General features: G+C 33.7%; 1 protein-coding gene and 2 long non-coding RNA genes across 3 annotated transcripts; 2 read left to right on the top strand and 1 right to left on the bottom strand.

The window, feature by feature from the left end:
- Positions 1 to 340: 340 nt before the first annotated feature.
- On the bottom strand, positions 341 to 17,035 carry LOC120162990. The gene is made up of 3 exons (XR_005519601.1): positions 16,945 to 17,035; positions 5,672 to 5,679; positions 341 to 351 (listed from the first exon to the last, which is right to left on the bottom strand). It is a non-coding gene; the product is annotated as an uncharacterized LOC120162990 (long non-coding RNA).
- A 1,500-nt stretch (positions 17,036 to 18,535) lies between these two features.
- LOC120162988 lies at positions 18,536 to 19,942 on the top strand. Its single transcript, XM_039173025.1, has 2 exons — positions 18,536 to 19,064; positions 19,288 to 19,942. The coding sequence occupies exons 1-2, from the start codon at positions 18,800 to 18,802 to the stop codon at positions 19,563 to 19,565; spliced, it is 543 nt and encodes a 180-aa protein (XP_039028956.1). The 5' UTR covers positions 18,536 to 18,799; the 3' UTR covers positions 19,566 to 19,942.
- Positions 19,943 to 21,016: 1,074 nt separating this feature from the next.
- On the top strand, positions 21,017 to 21,698 carry LOC120162989. The gene is made up of 2 exons (XR_005519600.1): positions 21,017 to 21,064; positions 21,607 to 21,698. It is a non-coding gene; the product is annotated as an uncharacterized LOC120162989 (long non-coding RNA).
- The last annotated feature ends 1,993 nt before the right edge of the window (positions 21,699 to 23,691 follow it).

Raw genomic sequence — 23,691 nt, 5'->3', positions numbered from 1 at the left:
AAAAAATTAAAATGATAGACAGAAATATTTATAGTTTATACGTAAAAAAAATTATCGTTTCCATGGCTTAACCTCACTCGAGCCCTTTTAATCTAAAAGCATATGGGAGGAACTACGATCGAACCCACAGGATCATCCCAAAATTTCTGGATACGATATTATAATTTGTACGTGTTAACTTGGGTTTGATATTCCAAAAACCCACATAGCCATTTGACTGCATATACTTTGACGTTCTAAGATTAAAATAGCCCATCCTTACCTAAAAGGACTGACATCATCCTTTGCCAAGCACACATGTTCACAAACAACATCAAGCTTCAAACAAAACCTATTATTTTTTATTTTCAGCTCATCAAATTTAGAACCACAAACATCAAATATGTTACAGACATTACCTTAAACGGAACACTAAAATCACGTTTAATCATTTATGGGAATACTCTACGGACTTTGATCTAAATCAAGAATAAAAAGAACATTATAGATTGTTCTTTTACCTTGTAGAATAATCACGGAAATTGATCCTTTGCCATGAACTTTAACCGTGCCACCCCAACTTCACACTCGTCTTAAAGGTATTATTCGAGTAAGTTAAAGTATGCTGCCACAGGTGTCATGTGTCTGGTACACCCATTATCCACAAGTCAAATAATGTTATGCAATGGTTCAGTAACATAAGAAACCATAAACAAATGCTCACCCTGCTTTTGGTTCTCTTCACTTGCATATGCTTGCTGTTGAGGCTGCTTCTTTGCTTGCTTCTTCTTAGTCCAACAAAACTTTTCAGTGTGTCCACACTTATCGCAAAAGGTACTCTGAAATTTGGACTTGTTTTTTTTTCCCCTTTAACCGGCTATTCTTTACAACATGGTTTGTCTTCTTACAAATAGGATAAGACAAAACCTTTTCTTTTTTAACACTAGCCGGAGAAACAAAAGCCTTTCCCTTGTGTAAGCACCATTTTTACCTCCCCATTCCAGCAGTTTCACGTTACAAATCCCATCAGCTTCTAGCACTGCCAGCAGCCCCTCCACGTTGCAAATTCCAACAGCTTCCAGCACTACCAGCAACCCTTTCACATCCCCGTTCCAGCAGCTTCCAGCAAGCATCAACTGCACACCTTATCTCCCCTAAGACGGCCACCGTCATAGGTGGGTGACTCACCGGGTTACCTTCCTTTAACCGGTCCAAAGGGAGTACGAAGGAGCCTATAAAAAGCCCCATCGACTGAACCTGAAAAAAGAGGAGATCACCAACAACACACAGCTACAAAATCGAAACAAAAAAAAGAGTGAAGATACCGAGCAGTTTACACTCGTCGGAGAATCCAAACTGCCGTGAACCACCGAAAAACCGAAGGTAAAAATTTATATCTACGTAGTTTGGGGGTTTTTTAGAAAAAGGGGAGTCTGGAATCGACTTTAGGATCTAAAGAGGATTTTTCGGGTGAATTTTAGTAAATTTCGACCATCATAGACGGTGACCGGCAACGACGAAAAACGCCAATATACGGCGACCGGTCAGTGACCGGAACTTCCTCCGGTGGGAGGATTCTAGAGAGAAGGGGGAGAGTTCTCTCCTTAGAGAGAAAACTCAAAAGGAAAAATGAGGGAAAATAACCCTCTTGGGCTAATTAAAGGATATTTATACCCTCACCAAAACTACGTCGCTTTGGTGAGGGGTGTTTGTGTAATTTCCACATGGGAAAACCACACGCACAATCCCTCTATTATATAAATTTCCATATCAGTCACCAAATTAAAATTCTGGGCATTTTTTATTTTGTCTTTGAAATTTATTTTATTTCAATTTAGTCCTTGCATGTTTATATATATATTAGGATAAATATCACAATTAGTCCTTTTAATTTTATTATTATTATTTTTAATCCCGTATTAATATTTATGGTTAAATTACAATGTTAATATTCTTACTTTATGATATTTCGAATTAGTACATTAATTTTTATATTTTGCAATTTAATCCTATAGCTTTTAATTCCTTTTATTTTGAATATTTAATTGCAATTTAATTTTATTTGTATTATTATCCTTTTAGTTTCAATATGTTTAAATTAGTACTTTGATTATTATTTATTTTATTTTAGTCATATAAATATATATTTGATTAAATAATAATATTTATTTATTTTTAAATATTAAGAAATGGGTTGTTTTAAAGCGCCTAGAAGTCATTTTCTGATATTCTTAAATAAATAAAATATTCTATTTTTATAAATTATATATTAATTTTATTTTAATTATTTTTAGAGAAATATTTTATTAATATTTATTTATTTTTTAATATTAAGAAATGAGTTGTCTTAAAGCACCTAGAAGTCCTTTTCTGATATTTCTAAGTAAATAAATATCTTATTTAAATATAAAAAAAAATATAAATTAATATATTTTTCTAATAAATTTGAAATAACTGAATTATGAATTAAATATATTTTTGAATTCTTAAATTTTCAATAATAGAGACAATTTATAATCAAATGGTACCAATTTTGGGCATTGTGGGGGTGCTAATCCTTCCCCAAATGTAACCGACCACAAATCCCTTTTTATTATTAAAAAGAATGAATTTTTGGTTAAACGCATACCAGTTAATCTTTTAATTGATGTTTTCTTAAAAACTCTTTTAAAAGATGATATTTAGGTATTCGACCTACCTGACCCAAAAGGCCGATGGCGACTCCCAAAACATTTCAATAAAAACCATTTATTTACATTATTTTTCCCGCCAAGTAAAATTTCGTGACCGGGCGAAAACCAGTTACGATAGCTTGGCGACTCCGCTGGGGACCGGTCAAACCTAAGTGGATTATATATTGTCTCTATAATTAGAAATTGAGAATCCAATTTTATTTAATTTATGATTCTTTTAATTTCTTTCAATTTATTTTATACCCTTGTATATTTTTATTTGTATTGAATTACTTTTTTTAAATATTTATTCTTTGTGAAAATTTCTCCTCACACACAACACGTGCATTGCATAACATAAGCTTTATAATCAAGCTTGTCCCTTTTAAGTGGGAGTGAAAGCGACGTCTTCGTGAGAATTTATTCTCCGTGTCAGACCTAGCAAGTAGCTTTCGGGGTTCATATACTCCATGTCTTCGTGAGAATTTATTCTCCGTGTCAGGCATAGGGAAATGTGTCTCCTTGAATTGAACTCGATCCGCTTAAGTCTATAATGGACCAGGATTACAACCCAAGAGGGCACCAACAAGGACAATTCGAGTACCTTTACTCCTAGAACTGAAACCCTGCATATAATAAACCCTAGAAATTCACCCAATCTTAGACATTACTGACACTCTGTCCATAGGTGTACACAAAGGAGAAATATGCTCTAGCTTTTAATTTATTTGATTTCATTTTTTATTCTAAATAAATGCATGCGAACTAGAAATCATGCGGTTAGGTTAATTTTTCCAAACAAAGCATGGAACTAGAAAACATGAGGTTATGATTTATTTATATACCATGATAAATAAGAATCTTTTCTTTCTATTAATTGGTACTAACCATTTTATTTATTTTTATTTTTATCTATTTTCTAAGATACATTTTATTTTACTTTAACTTGTTTATAGTGATTTCTTCTGCTTGCATTGCATGATCATGACATAACCAGAAGGTGTTGACTCGAGAGAGTGTTTATCAAATTGAAAAGTTTTCATAAATGGACAAAAAGTTTTATAATCGAACAAAATATGACGCAACCATGGAATGGCATCCTGAGGAAACTCCGAGGATAGAAGCGAGCTATGCACACAAAGATCATGTTATATTAATACCAAAAGTATTCCACAAAGATCCTGTTAGATTGATACCAAAAACATTCTACGGCAAGAGTATCAGTCAGGGCATTCAGAATAATGGAGGTTTTTATGAAGCTTAAGCATGTTATTTGAAAGATCAAAACAAGAAATTGAGCACAGAAATGGAAACCATGCATGAAAATTTTCAGAAGATCAGTCAAGCCTTTCAAAATGCTGGTATAAGAAACACTCCAGAAGAGTGGATAACAGGGGTCACCAAACTAAAAAAGAGCTGCAACATACATGAAGATACTTTATGAAAGGTTTTGTAAAAGTAAAATCAAGATCATTCATTAAAAGAAGGATTTCAACCAAAGTGATCTTGGTTCTTACTTGTAGCAAAAACGCTTAGCACGACACAAGAAAAAAGTCTAAAGAAACTGAGGATAGGCTAGCCAAATTTGAGATAGAGCAGAAAGAGACGCAAGAAGAATTGAGGAGCAAGTTGGTACAAGTTGAAGCTAATATCGCAAATTCTCAGTTCAATCTACTGAAAAAGATGGAAGAAATGATTGGGAAACATTTGACCACTGGTAAAAGTCTTGTTGAAAACCCCACAAATCCCCTTGGTGTTACACCTGTTTACATTCCGGGGCACACTTCTGCGCATCAGGAAATCCAACCACCAGTTGACTTCACTGTTAAGAACCCACAATATCAGGCTGGATCTTCATTCCCCACTGACCTTCCTACTGCTTCTGGATTGAAGCCAGATGAATTTTGTACTGATAATGAGATCTCTGACCCGAATGAATTAGTTGAGAAGAAAAAACTCATCCAACGATTGAAAAATATAGAAGAGGTGATAAAATTTAGAGAGACGGCTGAGTCATTTTATGGGTTTGACGCCAAAGAGCTAAGTTTGGTCCTTGACTTGGTTCTCCCACCAAAGTTCAAGGTTCTAGATTTCGAGAAGTATAATGGGACCACATGCCCTTCATCTCATATCACCATGTATTGTCGTCGCATGACTGGCTATGTAAAGAATGAAAAGTTATTGATTCACTGTTTTCAAGACAGTTTATCTGGACCTGCTTCCAAATGGTGTAATCAGCTAAAACATACTCAAATTCGTTCTTGGAAAAACTTAGCTCAAGCCTTTTTGGGTCAATATAAGCACATGGTTGATATGGCCCCTGATCGAACAATGTTGCAAAACATGAATATGAAGTGAAACGAGAGCTTTCGACAATATTCACAACGATGGAGAAACATTGCTTCTCAAGTGAATCCACCATTGACTGAGAGGGAGTTCACTACTTTGTTCATCAATACATTAAAATATGCCTATATTAATCACATGATAGGGGCTGCGACTAATTAGTTCTCTGACATCGTCATGTGTGGAGAAATGATAGAAATAACTATCAAGAATGGTAAAATAAGACGCTCCAATAGTACTGACGTCGAGATCAATACAATGAGGTCTTATCCAACTAATCATGGGACCAAATCTTATAGAATGACCCGAGAGAAGGCTCATATCGATAAAATTCCAATGACATATGAAGAACTACTCCCATTACTAGTTCAACAGTCTTGTGACTCCAGTTCAGTCTAAACCAAAAAAACCCTCATTTCCTAAAGGATGTGATGTTAATGCAATATGTAGCTACCACATGGGAAGCTCGTGGCATACTACTGAGAATTGTGAGGCATTGAAGCGCAAGGTTCAAAATTTAATTGAATTAGGAGCATGGACATTCGAGGAATGATAGGGCAAGCTAAATAAACAAGTGGAAGTTGTTATCTACCACTATAGTGCTTTCTATTTTCAGCATCTTGTTTGAACTTGTCTTTTGTTTCTTTCTCTGTCTTAGTGTGCAATAAATAAACTTGTGTTGCTTTTATGGTTATGAGCAAGGAATCAAATTTTAATCTTGAAATGTTTTAGTATCAAGTAGATTAAATACCCTTTTTCAAGAATTATATATCTTTGGCAAGTGGTAAAATTATACATTCCATATTGCATCCAATGCCAATTACTTGACCCTTACTAAAACCAAATCTTGACCCCACAAATATCTGAGATTCTGAAGTAATGTCTCTACCTGTTTTTGAGACACCAAATCCAGATGTTTATATTCTTGGGTAGAGTTGATTGGTTTATAACATTCCACCATATACACGACTTCAGAAGTCATTCATTTATCCTTCCAATTACAAAACCATCATAAACTAAAAGACCTCAAAAAAACCAAACTTTCAATTATCCGTGAATCTTCCTGCAAGAAGAGACGAGATGAGGCATCATGGACCAACTTATCGAAGATAATTTCGTGTGATTAGGGCATACTCAAAGAAGAAGAAAAAAGATTGATTTAGATAAATACATTATGCATTAATTGTTTTCATTTAAATAAAGATTAATCTTGAATATTCACCCCCCTGTGGATACCTCTTTTTACAAAGGCTTTTGTATATGAGATGACGAATGACATTGTTTGATTTATCATTTCAAATATATGTATATATATATATATATCCATTGTTGTCCCCTTATGAGCCTATAATATTTTTTTCTGATTCAACCTTAACCAAGGATCACCCTCCACATTGGGGGGAAAGAACAATGATATCTGCTCATAGGGATAAAAATTGTCAATTACGAAGGCAAATCATCATGAAATGAAGAGAGTTTTGATACCACAAGGTAGATTAAATACAAAGTGCTTGAAGATCAATCCATTCAAGAATAATGAAAGAATTTTTGAAATGCAAGAGGAAAAGGAGGTTCTCAAAGCAATTAGAGTCATATACTCATTCATCAGAAAAAAAGAAAAAAAGGAAAAAAAGAAAAGATGAGAAATTAAATCAAGATGGGTGACTCATTGAGCTCAAGTTACAAGGTTGATCAAGTGTAATTAGTTCAAAGATTCATATTCAACAAGAAACACAAGAAATGCTGGAGATGAATGAATCTTATAGAAAAATCCCCAGCAAAGCAGATCTAAGTCAAGCAAAGAAAGATTGAAGGCATCAGAGTGAATTGATCCTTGGTTCAATTACCCTTAAACACTTGTTTGGGCCTTTTATCCCTTTCTTTCTTAACCATGAGCCATGACCTACGTTACGTACCTGAAAAGTCCATTCTAATCATACATGGATTTCTATGTGAAAGGGACTATCTTCAGATTTCATTCCGCCTCTCAGGATTGATTTTTATTTACAAAAATGGTTTTTTTAATCTTTAATGTATAATATGAAAAATGATAAAAGGGGGGTTCAAGATGTAAATTTTTAAATAACATCTTGAAACCAAAGGAGGATTCGAGTTGAAAACCTGAAAAGGCGGCTTGAATATTGAATGGTGCAACAATGACATAAGAGACGATCTTAAGCTCTTGATGAAGCACCGCACATCCCAAAGATGTTCCTGAGATTCTGGAACCAACAAGTGTCTCTATGAGATGAACATAACAACCATTTCTTCAAGTTAGTGAAAGTTCAAATATACATATATCCTGGACCAACCTGAAGAGACCTTGCTTTACCATAATCAACCTACACCTTAAATCAGTCAATAATTTTGACATTTTCCATAGGACTATGATTTTATGAGTTAAAAGAGTAGTTGATTTATTTGATATTCATTAAACTCATGTTTTATGATTTGATTCTATTGTGAACCTGTAAGGAGCAATACTTTACAAAATTCTTTCATTCTTCGATAAAGAAAGAATAAAAAACACTTTCAAACAGGACAGTCTCAAATGAGGAAAGTCCTTGAAGCAAGTTGTTGCCAATTCTACCTCTATTGAAGAAAAAGAATGAACAAGGTCAGAATGATGAAGCATTTCACTCTCTTGAAAGCAAGTGGTCCAAAAAAACCAGAAAGTCTGGAGAATTGAACTTGTGACGCTCTTCTGTGACATTATTAGCAACTCATTAAGAAAGATTATCCTATTTAAAAGGGACACTTATCTCATGCTGAGGGCGATAAGCATCACCAGACAAATTATTTTGCCCAGCCATCAATCCATGTCTCTAGCAGATCCTCCAATCACAGAGCTATAAGTCTCATTAGGTGTACTATGGGAATAAATAAGTCCACCACCTGTACTCTGGTTATACCATGATACTGGCTCAAGTCTTGATACATCATTGTTGTTTCTTCCATATTGATCATTTTCCTTGTCAGGATTATATCCATTATGTCCTTCAGAAGATTGTTGAACTTGAAATTGAGAACTTATAGGCACAAAATAAGACATTGGAACAGATTCTACATTTGTAGGCCTTTCATATTGGGTAACATTGGTTACAGGATTCCAAAAATAGAGATAATCAATTTTACTATCAACTAAACCTTTCCATGGTTCGGGAAGAGTGGGATATGGTAGTGCGTATCTTGGAGCAGCAGAAGAGACAGTTGTTGTAGCAGTCATTGCAAGAAAATGCACCAACAAAAATCCTTGAGTCCATCTCAATGATGTTTATTTCTTCCAGTAAAGTTGTTACACGGGATGCCATCGACAACAAGGTCGAATCCGTCAAATCTACTCATCAATTGCTCAAACTGATCATCATTCAGTTCTTGCACATCTGCTTTCAAAGGTATGACGAGCCGGTAAAGGGCAATCTTTGCACCACCAATCCTAAAGAAAAGAGACAGAACATTGATACTCCTGGAAACATGTTTCTTAAGACTGAAAGATGATAAGCCATTTTGTCGGCCTGGAATGTATTACCAAGCGATTTATACCATTTTTTCCGACTAGAACCCTCCATATCCAGAAGATGATCACCTCATTCAGAAGATGCATATATCTTAGACGTTTCTGTCAGAATGATTGAATACTTCTTAAGTTTGTGACAACATAAAGAGAATTTCTCAAATTACTTGACAACACTGCTGTTTTGTAACACCAGAATGAGAGTATTCAAGAAAAACCGATTTGGGGCACGAATAAAGCCACAAGTACCCATAACAGTGCATTTTCAAAATTGGACCTCGTGGGGATCATGATATTCAAGTCAAACAAATGTTGAGAGTAAGCTTTACAATTTAGAATGTTGAGGCATTTTGAAGGCCCAATTCAGACAGATCCATGTGGGGCATCTTGAAGGCCCATTTCAAACAGAAATAGAATGTTAGGGCATCTTGAATGCCTAATTCAAACATAAATGATATATGTGGGGTATTTTGAAGGCTCACATTAATAGGAATGTTTGGGCATTCTTGGAGGCTCATTTTAGCAAGAAGCAAATGTTGGGACATCTTGAAAGCCTATTTTAGACAGAAATGATTCATGTGAAGCATTTTGAAAGTTTATTTTGAGGGTTCACATCATCAAAGAAAAATTTTGAACTCATTTTGAACGTTCATATCAGAAAATACTGGGGCATGCTGAAGGCCTATATCATCTTGCAGAAAGATCATTGATTTGAGCAAATATTTCCAATAAGACAGAAAGTTGCATTGTTCTGATGATTTGATGCTGGCAAGTCAAATCATCCTACTTGTGGTCTCACTGAGCTTTGTTCTTAAGAGACGTCCTACAAAAGCTCCGAACACTATGCAAAGAATTTCACTGAAAAAATCTGTATAGAAGCCACAGGAAATGATGAATGTGTTGTCAAATGTTTTACGAACTAGTGATTATGGTGCTGAACCAATGTTGCAATCATATGGCATTCACATTTATGGGCCCAAGATGAAGTTTGACTTCTTCGACCCCAAGGTTAGAAGTTAAATATGATTAAGATTTCTTTCCATAAAAGGGAGGCTGAAATTTTAACAACAAGAAACTAGTGGAGCCAATTAAGATTGAACAATAGGTTGTTGTTAAGCATCTCGACATGATATGGTCTGAATGGCTTTGTTCGAGATCCAATTAGATGTGGAAACATGAAAGGAATTAGGATAAATCCTCCTTATGATGTGTTTCAAGACTCAAATCAGAACAGACGTTGATCTCCTAATTACTCTGCTGAGTTTAACATATCTACATCTATATTCTTCAAAAATGATAGATTCTCTTTTCAAAGATGAAAGCTTTATTAGATTTCTACACAAATTCAGATGAAAAAAACCAATTTTATCCACGACAAAATGGGGCATCAAGGTCATAATTCTGATTATGGCAAAAATTCCATAAATGAAACATTTCTTTTGAGACTTTAATGAAACAAAAAAGACACAAAGATGCAAGTGGATCAGATGGTTCATCAGAAATGCCGCTTGAAATGACATTTTGACTAAGTGAATGAAGACCAAGTTTGCCACTTTGAATTCGAATGAAGATTGCATCAACATTTTTGCATTCATAAGAACATCATTTGCATAATAGAAAATGCATTACATTGATACATTTGATTACATTCAAACATGAAGTTTTATAGATCTTCGTATGAACAAAGAAGATTCATGATGGAAAATACCTTACAAAAGGAAGGAAGAATTCAAATCACTTCAGGAGAAGTAAACATTTGAAGATCAGATGGTTGCAATCCACAAAAGAAGTATTATTTTGAAGTGGGGCATGTTACCCAACTAACAAGTTATTTAAAAAAATGAGAAAACAATTTTCAAAGTTTCTCATTTAATCTTTTCTGAAAATGAAATTGTTGAATAGTAAGAAAACGATTTCCAAAGTATCTTACTTAGTAAACTATTTCCCAAATTTATAAGACCTACGGGCCATCCATAAGACCTTCAGTGCAGGATGTTTTCAAATAGAAATTTATCTCACTTGAGATTGTTTTACTTAAAACAAAATTTGTCTCGTTTGAGACAGTTTCACTCGAAACAACAATTTATCTCACTTGAGATTGTTTTTCTTAAAACAAGATTCGTCTCGCTTGAGACAGTTCACTAGAAATAAAAATTTCCATCACTTGATGGATCAACATTTCCAGAAGGGGCTCATAATGAGAAGAACTCATCTGAAGAAGAAGTTCACAATGAGAAGAACTTGTTCAACCTTAGTTCAATTCATCACATATGGAGTTGAATCACCAACACCTCACTCGATGGATCAACATTTCCAGTGGAGAGTTCATAATGAGAAGAACTCATCCGATGAGGGATGAGAAGTTCATAATGAGAAGAACTTGTTCGACCTTTTGCTTGATTCTATCACAGAGGAAGAGATACCAACATTGACATTGTCATTCTTAATTAAATCCATTACAGAAGGAGGAGGATCGTCATTCCTAGTGGAAAAGTTCATAATAAGAAAAACTCGTCCGAAGTGAGTGAAAAATTCATAATAAGAAGAACTTATAACTCATAAGTTTGAACATTTCAAGCTAAAAATGGTGTTTTACGTCTTTGCTTCATTCATGTTCCATAGTAACGAGCAAAGAGAGGCAGATGTAAGCACCATTTTTACCTCCTCATTCCAGCAGTTCCACGTTACAAATCCCATCAGCTTCTAGCACTGCCAGCAGCCCCTCCACGTTGCAAATTCCATCAGCTTCTAGCACCGTCATAGGTGGGTGACTCACCGGGTTACCTTCCTTTAACCGGTCCAAAGGGAGTACAAAGGAGCCTATAAAAGCCCCATCGATTGAACCTGAAAAAAGAGGAGATCACCAACAACACACAACTACAAAACCGAAACAAAAAAAAAGAGTGAAGATACCGAGCAATTTACACTCGTCGGAGCATCCAAACTGCCGTGAACCACCAAAAAACCGAAGGTAAAAATTTAGATCTACGGAGTTTGGGGGTTTTTTAGAAAAAGGGAGTCCGGAATCGGCTTTAGGATCTAAAGAGGATTTTTCGGGTGTATTTTTGTAAATTCCGACCACCATAGACGGTGGTCGACGGTGGCGAAAAATGTCGATATACGGCGGTCGGTCAGTGACCAAAACTTCCTCCGGTGGGAGGATTCTAGAGAGAATGGGAAGAGTTCTCTCCTTAGATAGAGAACCCAAAAGGAAAAATGAGGGAAAATAGCCCTATTGGGCTAATTAAAAGGCCCTCACCAAAACTACGTCGTTTTGGTGAGGGGTGTTTGTGTAATTTCCACATGGGAAAACCACACGCGCAATCCCTCTATTTTGTAAATTTCCATATCAGTCACTGAATTAAAATTCTGGGCATTTTTAATTTTGTCTTCGAAGTTTATTTTATTTCAATTTAGTCCTTGCATGTTTGTATATATATATATATATATTAGGATAAATATCACAATTAGTCCTTTTAATTTTATTATTATTATTTTTTATCTCGTATTAATATTTATGGTTAAATTACAATGTTAATATTCTTACTTTATGATATTTCGAATTAGTACATTAATTTTTATATTTTGCAATTTAATCATATAGCTTTTAATTCCTTTTATTTTGACTATTTAATTGCAATTTAATTTTATTTGTATTATTATCCTTTTAGTTTCAATATGTTTAAATTAGTACTTTGATTATTATTTATTTTATTTTAGTCATATAAATATATATTTGATTAAATAATAATATTTATTTATTTTTAAATATTAAGAAATAGGCTGTTTTAAAGCGCCTAGAAGTCCTTTTCTGTTATTCTTAAATAAATAAAATTTTCTATTTTTATAAATTATATATTAATTCATTTTAATTATTTTTAGAGAAATATTTTATTAATATTTATTTATTTTTTAATATTAAGAAATGGACTGTCTTAAAGCACCTAAAAGTCATTTTCTGATATTTCTAAGTAAATAAATATCTTATTTAAATGTAAAAAAATATATAAATTAATATATTTTTCTAATAAATTTGAAATAACTGGATTATGAATTAAATATATTTTTTAATTCTTAAATTTCCAATAATAGAGACAATTTATAATCAAAAGGTACCAATTTTGGGCGTTGTAGGGGTGCTAATCCTTCCCCAAATGTAACCGACCACGAATCCCTTTTTATTATTAAAAAGAATGAATTTTTGGTTAAACGCATACCAGATTATCTTTTAATTGATGTTTTCTTAAAAACTCTTTTAAAAGATGATTTTTAGGTATTCGACCTACCTGACCCAAAAGGTCGATGGCGACTCCCAAAACATTTCAATAAAAACCATTTATTTACATTATTTTTCCCACCAAGTAAAATTTCGTGCCCGGACGAAAACCGGTTACGACACCTTGTTTGAACTGTCATATATCTCCCTAGAGTTATTAAACTTTACCCCCTTATGAGTAGCAAGAAAATGACCTTCACTTGTCTATTGAGCTCCCATAAAAATTCTATGTTCTTGTGCTTCTAACTTACTAACAAGGTTGACAATAGTTAGACTCGTAATGTCACAAGATTCCTCAATAGCTGAAATTTTGGCTTCAAATCTTTGAGGAACATTGATCATGACTTTTTCAACAACCTTTTCATTTGGGTAGATCTTTACCATAAAGCAATGTTTTTAAAACTTGACCGGACATTGAACCGATGAAGGTATTGGTTCACTGGTTCAACCGGGTTCAATCGCGGTTGAACCGGATTTTATATAAAATAATATTTTTTTTTCAATTTTACATAATATTCAAAGCAATATTAATATATATGTAACACTTTTTTAAGTTTACAATATTAAAAGGTATAAAAATATCACAAGTCATAACATATATAAATTAAAAACCATAAAATCAAGTGAAACAAAATGATTCAAATCAACTACAATATAATATTTAAGGTAAAACATATTAAATAATAAATATAATTATATAACTATAATAAAAAAAAAAAATTGGGGCTTAAAAATATCATAACAAATGATGTCATTTGGTTTAATTTTTTTTTTAAAAAAAACAATCCTACATGGCTAAGAAACATAAAAGAGCAACCCAAAAGTTTAAAGAGTAAAAATATGAGAACAAAACAATCCCACATGGCTAAGAAACATAGAAGAGCATCCCAACTTACTTCTATAAATAATAGAGGTAATTTGACATTCAAAATCATGGAGCATTTTGGTGAGCACATAGCGAACTATTTTTTCGCTTCAATTGAGCTCAAATTTTAGGCTTCAATCGAACTTCTAATTTTTTTTTGTGTTCGAGCCTTTTCGATTTCAAGTTTTAATATTATATTTCGAGTTCGAGTTGAACTTGATAATTTTTAGTTCGTGAGTTTTTTAGTCCAGTTGAGCTTACTTTTAAAGTTTTCGAGTTCGAGTCGAGCTCAGCAATACTCGAATTTGACTTGGCTCGTTGAACAAACGACGTTGTTTGGTTTAATTTTTTTTAAAAGAAAAATGTGAACCTGCGGTTCAAACTGGTTTTGCCGATTTTCAGCCGGTTCATTACCAGACCGGTTTTGTGAGGTAATCGGACCGGACAGGCCACCTGTTCACGGTTCAACCGGTTGAACCGGCCGATCCGGTCCGGTTTTGATAACCATGCCATAAAGTCAAATTTGATTTACAATATCCATAAGCTTAGTTGAAGAATCTTTAATCAACTCGTTCATTTGCATAATAGAAAACTCTCTTTTCATAGTTAAAAACTTATTTTTCTTCATTCTTTCACCTCCCTCATAGGTTTCCTTGTGTTTATCAAAAAATTATTGGGTGTTTCAAGATCCATAATGCTAGTGAAAACGTGGCCTGTTTAACCCGGAGTGAATGCATGTTAAATCTTTATACTTTTTCAACATTTCTTCGTCATAAGCTTTGAGTTGAGCAAGAGTGGGATTTGGTCTTAGTGTAGGTGGATCTTCATCAATTTCTACAACCCTCCACAAGCCAAGAGATCTCAAATAGACTTTCATCTTAACTGTCCAAACATGATAATGAATTCTTGTAAAAATAGGAACATGTGTTGAAGGAGAATTTGAAGAAGCCATTTTAGATCTTAGAAAACTCTCAAACTCACAAAGTGTTTAATCACTCACAAAATAGCAATAGAACCTCACAGCCCTCAAGAAGCAGCTCTGATTACCACTGTAATGTTCTTCTGCAAATACGTTTTAATAAAGAAGAAAAAAAGATATGAAAAAGAAGAAGAGAATACAAACAATTTTTTAAAATATGATGGAGAAGCTTCATGCAGTGCACTCTCATCATTCTAACATTTTCATTAAATAGGATTATAAAATATAAGATAGCTTGAAATAATACAACTATCAAACATTAGTGTAAAAGAAACACTTAACTTAAAACAGACTCAAAAACAACTAGTAGACATCATTACAGCTTATACACACAACATATTTGATTTCCAATATCATACTCAAAATACATCAACAGAACCTTATGTCAGTTAGGATCATTGCAACAGCTTCCATCATCCAATATGATCATGGTCATTGAATTCCTTCTTTTTCTATTCATAGTGGATATGTAAAAGAATTTTTTGTTATGATCCCCTTTTTTTCAATCCATGTGTCTTGCTCTAAAATGACATTAAACTCATCTTTCAGGTTTTGTTCAAGTTCAACGAGGAAACCAAAATTTGATGTCTGTAATGTTTTCTCAATACCCCAAATTCTAGCAAATATCGATCATTTACGACAACCAATATGACCAAATGTATCATATTCCATTCACAAACCTTCCTAGTGAACTCTACTAGATTCTCGACAAAGGTATATTCATCAGAGTTCGAATGGTCATTCCATGCATCGACAAAACGAAACAGATACTTCACCTTCAAATATCCTCTGAGTTCAATTGACGTTAAGATTGGTCTATGGTCCGAATCCAGTTTTCTAGAGATGCAACCACTCACTATTACAAAGACAACAATCCAACCGCTAAAGCAAGGAACCTCACTCTCATATAAACCTTGGACCATTAAAACCCATATCAATTAATCGTTAGTTAAAGAGAAAATTGTAGAAGTTTTTGTTGGAAAAAAGAGTAAATTTCATTTAGGGATTTAATATTTAAATTAAATTCATGTACCTTTTGAATATTGCAAATTAAAAGATATTTTTAATTTGAATATTAGTAGGATAATTATTCTTTGAATATGTCAAATTAAAAGATATTTGTTACATATTTAACTTTGAATATTAAAGATAATTATATCCTTTTGAATATTTCAAATTAAAATAATATTTATTTAAGTTTGAATAGTAAAATGAGTTTATATCTTTAAAATATTTCAAATTAAAAGATATTATTATCTGTTTAAATTTGAACATTAAAAGATATATAGTTGGAGTAAATCTATCTTGAAAATCCCTTATAAATACTTAGTTAACCTGCTAGGTTAATCACAATTTAGAATAAGTTTCGCAAGTTGAAAAGTTTTTATATCTCATAATTCAAGAACTTTTACTTTCTTGAAAAAGGCTCTCTTCTTAGTTTTCCAATAATAGTTGAAGGTAAGGATAGTTCGTGATCTCTACTGTTGTGTTACTGTAGTTAATCATTTAGTTGTTGTATCTTAGGAGACAGACAACCAACGATCTCAAGCACCAAAGGAGTGGCTAAAAATATATCTTAAGGAAACTGTATAGCGACATACCTCAACCGTTTCCAATCAAAAGATCAATCAAGAAAAGAGTATTTTTTATTCTATTTATTTTATTTTCTTAAGAAGTTTAATCTTGTTTGTTTCATCTTCTCAGGTGTAAATATGGTCTCGGATTGTTATATCTTTAACAATCCTAAGACATAGTAAATTCGTTCTTTATCATTAATTTTTATAATGATATTCGATTATTATTTATCATTATATTATTTATGTATATTATTCTCTGATTAATGATTTTGTCCCGCAGTTTTAACTGATACTAGGTTGACGATTCAAGGCTCCTCGCCTTTCTTCTATTATGCAAATATCATTGAAATCACCTCTTAAAACCCATGGATTTCTGATAGTGGCTCAAATGCTTTAAGATGCTCCCATTGTCATCATTTCAATGCTTCGTGACTAGCATAAACAAAAGTTATGAAATATTGTTTATTGTCCTTGCGCTTATAGCATACTGCAAGAACAAACTGTTTAACTATTCCATCTTTTTCTTAAACTTTTTTATTGAATTAAAAGTCATTATAAAGTAATATCTTTTTAAATATTCTTAATTATTTGATAAAGTAATAATTGAGTGACCTCGTGTATTTTAACCTTAAAAATACTAGGAGCTTTTAATTATTGAGAATCACAAAGATGAAGATTATGGTTAAAGATCTGGATTCAGGTCAGTGCCCTGCGCTGCCAGTTTGTTTTGTACTACTCGATACTTTATTCTAAAGATGAGACAGAAATAGATGTCAAGTAAATGCTTTTGGAATTTGGATCATGTAGCTGTGTTATACTTGAAACTCAAGGACACCATTGCCAGCTGACTGAAGTGAATAGTGGGTGTGGGGGATCTAGATTTGAGGACTTGGAAGTGAGAGAGATAACCCCATGGAACAACAACTTGAGCCTAAGTTACCCAAAAGAAGTTCGTGGGTAAATCAGGATGAAGATGAATACGAAAAGGTGGGCTTGGGTCTATTAACCAGGCATCCAATCAATGGGATCGGAGCCGCGGTTACTACTTGTGGTGAGCTTACGCCTTCCCCTGTTGCGGCTCCTACCAGTGGAACTACATCCGATTATTCTATCCATGAAGAGGAAGAGGAAGATGAAGAAGATGAATCAATAGTGTGACATTCGTCGAAATGAAGAGGTGATCGATGAGAATGACAAGGACGATGTTTTCAAAAAAGAAGGGGAGGGAAATGAAAGCATCGTTTACTTTGACAGATTTCAAGGTACATTATCAATACATTTTAGTCTACTTTCACATTGTTTTCTTATTCTTTGAATCTTTTGTGTCAACAATGGTTCATCAGTATGATCCCAGTGAATTTCTTCTCCTTCCCCTGTCTTGAATTTTTATCTTATTCAGCGTTCGAGCTTTTTGCTCACTGCACATATGGCACCACGCTAGCTGCAGTGACATTACTAGCAGCTTGGAGCTTTAATCTAATTTAAAACTTGTTGAGGACGGCGAGGTTTTCGTTTCTTTTGTTCCAACATAGGACTGACGCAGCTTACATTATTCACAATTAGAATTTCTTGCTTATGGTTTATTCTCTTGCTTATTTCCTCCTTGTGATCCTCTCTTATATTGGTTACTGGTAAGGTCATGAATGCCATTGTTATTCATTGTTTATAACTAAAGGGATATGGTAATGTCACTATTGAAATTGAACTCACCAAATTCGAAGTACTTGCATTCTTCATGTCCATAATTCTATCTGATATGTGAACATGGTGGTGGATACCAAAACTTTGAACCAGTGGAAACTGTTTTCACTTTAGAACTAATGGTCAGTATATACCAAGATTTTTTTATAGGGATGGTAGCACCAGCTGTTGGTAAAACTGCAACAACTGAACCATGTCAATAAATAATTGTACTTATTTGGGGCAAGCTGTTTTGTTTCATTATAACTTGCTGCTTTTCTAGTTCATCTAAACCGCTAATAGCTTTAAAAGTGGACTAGTTGCTTTAATTCCTTGATGCTGGGTTATCTCTTTGTCAGAGTAAGACAACAAATGTTTAACTACGGTTTATATGTTAAATTATATCGTGCTGGTAATATCAGATATTTTTGAGGTTTTAGTGTGTTTAGTAGATATTTCATTGTCCATCTATGGTGAACTGTGTTTTAATATTCTATTATTCCAATTATCAAGTGCAAGTTTTTGATATTTAACATAATCGTGACATGTTATCTGGACATCTTTATTCACGTTGAAGTGTTCCATAATATAGACAAAGCTAGCCCAAAGTTTCATAACGAAGTGCTTATCTGCTGATTGGTTTGAATGCACCAAGTCCATCAATAGATTTTATGAAATTCCAAAAATCCTGAGCTCGGGAACCCATCATCAGCAGGTGAAAAATGTAGATGGTCAATACTTTTTTGGTTTGAGCCCAGCATTAGTTGGGCAGTTACATGAAGAAACAATTAAAATCGTCAAGCATTTTGACAGTGCGACCAAAGTAGATACCAATTTTGACTTGGTTGGAGAAATTGAAGAGGATTTGATGGAGTTAGATGTTGAAAGGGTTTTAGAGAAACAAAGTACACATGATTTGTATTGTCCAAATTGCAATTCTTGCATCACAAGAAAGGATATCCTTGTTAGAAGAAAGCCAAAATTTTCAGATATACGCCACAAACCAAAGCATCGGAAAAAGCCTACTTCCATGGATGATAGTCGTAGTGGTTCCACACCTGAGATGTACACAAAATATTAGCCCAATAGTGGCACCTGGTGAGCAAAATCATGGTAGAGAACAAGAGCAAGAAGCATTTGGCTGCTTTTCAAGCTTCAGCCTTTTTATTCCCATAGGTATTGTGTTTCTTATGTTGCATAATCATCTAAGTATCTCAGAAACCATGATACAGTAGTAACCTCACATGTATGCAATGGCTATTTTCATGCATGATAGTATCTTAATTTTTAGTTCCTTGGTATGAGTTTCGGATCAATTATCCTTATTTTAATGACAAATTATAAATTATTCCTACCTGGAGCATTATAAACTTGAAACCTAATTCTTAAAATCTTGAAGGAAGTGGCTGTTTTAAGATCTTTCAGTTCTTCAAACAAAGGACGCAAAATGAACCAACAGAAGATCCAAAAGATATATGCCAGAGAGAGAACACACAAAGTCCAAAAGAGAGAAACCAATGTGATAACACTCAAAGTTCCCAAGGGAAAAACTTGAGTGAAAATACAGGAAGTCCTCACGAGATAAGCCAGATGGAAAGAACGCAAAGGCCCCAAGGGATAAGCCAGAATGAGAACACTGAATCTCCTCTAAAGGTCGGTGACAATGAAGCCACTTAAAGTCCTCAAAAGGGAAATCAAGAAGAGAACATGCATAGTCCTCGACATATAAACCATAATGAAGATGCACAAGATCCTCAACAAGGGATAAGTGAGAATAAAAACACAGAAACTCCTCGAGAAGTAAGTGACAATGAAGACACTGAAAGTCCTCCAAAGGTAAGCCACAAAGAGAACAAGCATAGTTCTCTACATTTAAACCATAATGAAGATGCACAATGTCTTCAGCATGTAAGCTGCAATGAAGATGAAACAATCCTTCAAAAGATGAGCCATAATGCAAGTAAACAAAGACCTCAGGACATAAAAAAGAATGAAAACAAGCGAAGTCCTCGAAATATATGTACAGCCGGTACAAATTGGATTTTTTCATTTTTTTGCATTTCATAAGGGAAAAGAAACTACTGAGAAAGTTAAGGTTAACTTTCCTATCAACAAAAGATGGAATTATGTGATGGCTGTTTCTTTCATGATTGTCTTGTTGGCTTACTGTTTTTTTCTTTGTATGGAGTTCTTATTTTTATGCAAACAGTTTCAGATTGCCCTGGAATCTTTTTGTTGATGTTTTCCTCTGTTTCTAATATTTTTTTGTCACCAGGGTTTTCTTTTTTATTTGGAATTCGTTGGAGTTTTGAGTTGTGCCTTTTATATTATTTCTTGTGCGTTGGACTGTGTTAGATTAAAAGGAAATTTCTCAGTGATGATTAGCTTGATCTTCATCTGCTTGCTTGGAATTTTTAAGGAACCTGAGGATTGAAAGCTACAATGTCTTTTAAGTGTTGGACTTTTCTTTCTCTTTTATCATCTCATCTTCTTGTCAGTTTTCCTAGATGAAACTCCTTGACCTTCGTGACAATCATTAGATTGGGCATGTGACTATTGTAAAGCTGTTTGTGCTTGATTTTGAACTAATAGCATATTCTCTGTCTATGAGGGGATCGATACAATGCACCTTGATTTCTGTTTGGAAAAGTAATTTTCTTTCTTTCATTCTTTAGTTTTCTCAGTTGTTTTACCTCTCTCTCTCTTTCTCTCTCTTTCCATCTTATTATTTAGCATCTTATCACTATGGAAAGGATTAGGCTGTTTGTGATTGATTTGAAATAATAGAATATTTCGTTAGACTTTAGATCTGATTGGGATGATGCACACCACTTTTGTTTGAAATGTAATCTTTTTTGTCCTTCAGTTTAGTTTTCTGTAATCTCTCTCTCATTATTTGATGAGCTGAATATGAAAGCACAAAATCCTGCTGAATGGTGCAATATTTTTCTTTCTTTTCAAGTATCAAGGAACTTGATGTATTCCACATATTAAATGTTTCTCCTTGAATAGATGGTAATTCAACCCAATCAGTTACCGTCGGGGAACGTATAGATGGTGTAGCTATAAGATCTAAACGACCTGGAATAGGTAACATATTTTCTTCGACACACAGCACTCTACGTTACAATCCAGAGAGCAGAAGCCTGTAGCTGACAAGCTTCAGAGAAATGCTGGTATGTGCATGTTTTTAGGGCTAAGCATGGAAATAAAAACCACATAATTTTCATGAAGTTCTAAAGTTGCCAAATAGTATGTGAGCAGAACTTTTTTAGACATAATTTTACTGCTAATCCATCCTTCTAATGTTAGCCTTTTTGCAGAAATGTAACTGATAATCGATACTCACATATAACTACTTTACATCTGACAAAGTGTGAATCACTTGATATAACCTGCTGTCCCAAAACAGATGAAATGGGAGTTTTTAAGCTCCATAGTTATTGATCACCATCTTTATCTTTTGATTTCATACGTCTCTTTTAGGTGATTAATCTTGTTAAAAGCATGTTCCCTTCTTCTTATAGTGGTACCAATTACTCAGTGTCTGCAACCTTTAATTGAATATAACTTTAAGTTCCTTTCCTTTGAACATGAAAAAGAATATTTTTGTCACACAGATTGACTGATTACTTGTTTGTTGTAATACAATTAATTGCATGTTACATTTGTAGATATTGTGACTATTCTGCATTTTCCCCATTGCAATTTGATTCAGGGAACAAAGAGATAGAGGATCTTGAAGCCGGGCTACTTGAGCCAACATTATACCCTAGTACGGAAGCGGAACCTTCGTCTCAAAGCAGAACCCAAAATGAAAATATAGACTCTGATTCTGACGAAGCTTGTTGGAAAATTTGACTGCTGCAAAACGAGACATTAGCACTGACTGGAAAATATTAAATAAAATAATCAATCAGAGAAATAACCGTGTCATGGTATTAACCACTGTCTTAGAAGCGAATTTGCCCCGATGTGTAATCGCTCCAATTGACGAATAGCCCACCCGGGATTAGCACGGCTCTCCAAATTTCGTACACTCGAAAGATGGAGTGGACTCTAATGATACTGCTCTTCTCTCAACTCAAAATAACACTCCAGGAAAAGTTCCAAAGAGTGTCTCAAAGCATATTCCATTTGCTTATAATATTAGAGTAATTTCTCTTGTAGTGCCATATGATATGGTAAAATCCATTTATACAACTATAACAGTTACAAAATAACATCCATTTATAGGCTCAACATAAGGGTAAAATGGTAAAAGATCCAATAACAGTTACAAAATAATTAATTGTTATAAATATTATTTTGATGACCATAAATATTTTGTAACAACTATAAATGGTAAAAAATAAATCCTGATTAATATTTTACCAGAAGAATCTTTCCTAAAAAGAAACACATATGAATCGAATCGGACCAAGCCAAACGGTTCATACCTAATGTGAATTTTTTTGTGTTTCCAACATTCCCCACTAATACAAAAGAATTCTTTTGTAAAACCAAGAAATTTGAAGTTAAAACACGAGAATAGCAATAGCGAGAATAATTGATTAAGCACTAATGAACGTATCTTGAACTAATATATAGTGATGATGAGTAATTCTTCTCTTAGAAAAGTGAAACTAGTCTTGGACATTCAAATATTAAGGTGAACTCATAACACACAACTAACCCCTTTATTCACCGAAGTCCTCGTTGTGTCTACAAAGTATATATACAAATGTATATATATATATATATATAGCCATCTTTCCTTAGAATTCTAGTAAGTGTACTAGAAAAATGACCCAATGATTTCCACAGAAGATGTCTAGTCCTTCTTACTTAGGTTATTTCATCATATTTATCTCAACATAAACCATGAAATAATTAAGAACTTTTAAAACAACTCAACCTCACAATAGGTAAGGTGAATTTCTTTAAGTTCATCTGAAATGAACCACCCAAACTCTAGGATAAGAAATCATTACAAATAAATATTCAACCACTTTAATCAGTGAATTCAAAACGTCCTTGTCACTAGGAAAACCCAAACTCTTAGATTGAATTCATATAGAGTTTTAACTAAACTCAACTTTTCTTATGGTAAGTTCAATTGTCCTTCACATTTAGGACTACCCACTCAACTCTTGGTTATGAACTTATTAAAAATAGATATTTAGCCAAATTCGGTAAATTCATCAAGTCTTTCTCACTAAGACCACCCAAAGCTTGGGTTATGAACTTATTAAAAGCAATTAAGCTCTGGGCATGTACTGATGTAAGCCTGTCCACACTCTTCAAGGATGAAGGGAATATATAACCTTATTGTGTGCCCGATCTACGAATGACAACAAGTGATGCTTTCAAATTAAAGTAAAGAAAGGTTTAAAGAAAGATTAGTAAAGTATAAGATAAGATAATAATGAAATGGAAAATAAAATGAAATAAGGAGAGCGTTGGTTGCAGAAGATAGTTGTCATTGATGATGGTGGCCTTCAATGGAAGATGTTGTTGATGATGGTGGCCTTCAATGGAAAATGGTGTTGATGAAGTATGGGCGGCAATGGTGATGGTGATGTAGATAGTATCTTAAACTCGCCAAAGAATAAACTATGTTATAAAGCACAACCCCGACCTTTATAAACTTGCTTGAGAGGTAGTAGAAGTGACTTAAACCCACTATATATGAATCTAGGAATTTGAAGTATCAAGGTGAATAGAAGTGAAGCCACAAGTATAAAAATATACTTGCTTAATCGATATAGTTCTAAAAATAACTTGGAAGAGAGATAAACTCACAAAGACATATTCTGATTAA

The sequence above is a fragment of the Hibiscus syriacus genome, unplaced genomic scaffold (genome assembly GCF_006381635.1).
Source record: "Hibiscus syriacus cultivar Baekdansim isolate YM2019G1 unplaced genomic scaffold, ASM638163v2 tig00111427_pilon, whole genome shotgun sequence".
Classification (NCBI taxonomy): domain Eukaryota; kingdom Viridiplantae; phylum Streptophyta; class Magnoliopsida; order Malvales; family Malvaceae; genus Hibiscus; species Hibiscus syriacus.
Note: the sequence above shows the minus strand (reverse complement) of the source record. Positions and strands in the feature narration are given on the sequence as shown.

Excerpts from the sequence above, each read along its gene's own strand:
- LOC120162988 (XM_039173025.1), top strand. The coding sequence starts at position 18,800 with ATGATTTGTATTGTCCAAATTGCAATTCTTGCATCACAAGAAAGGATA. Across the intron at positions 19,065-19,287 it reads CAGCCTTTTTATTCCCATAG|GAAGTGGCTGTTTTAAGATC; the intron begins GTATTGTGTTTC and ends AAAATCTTGAAG.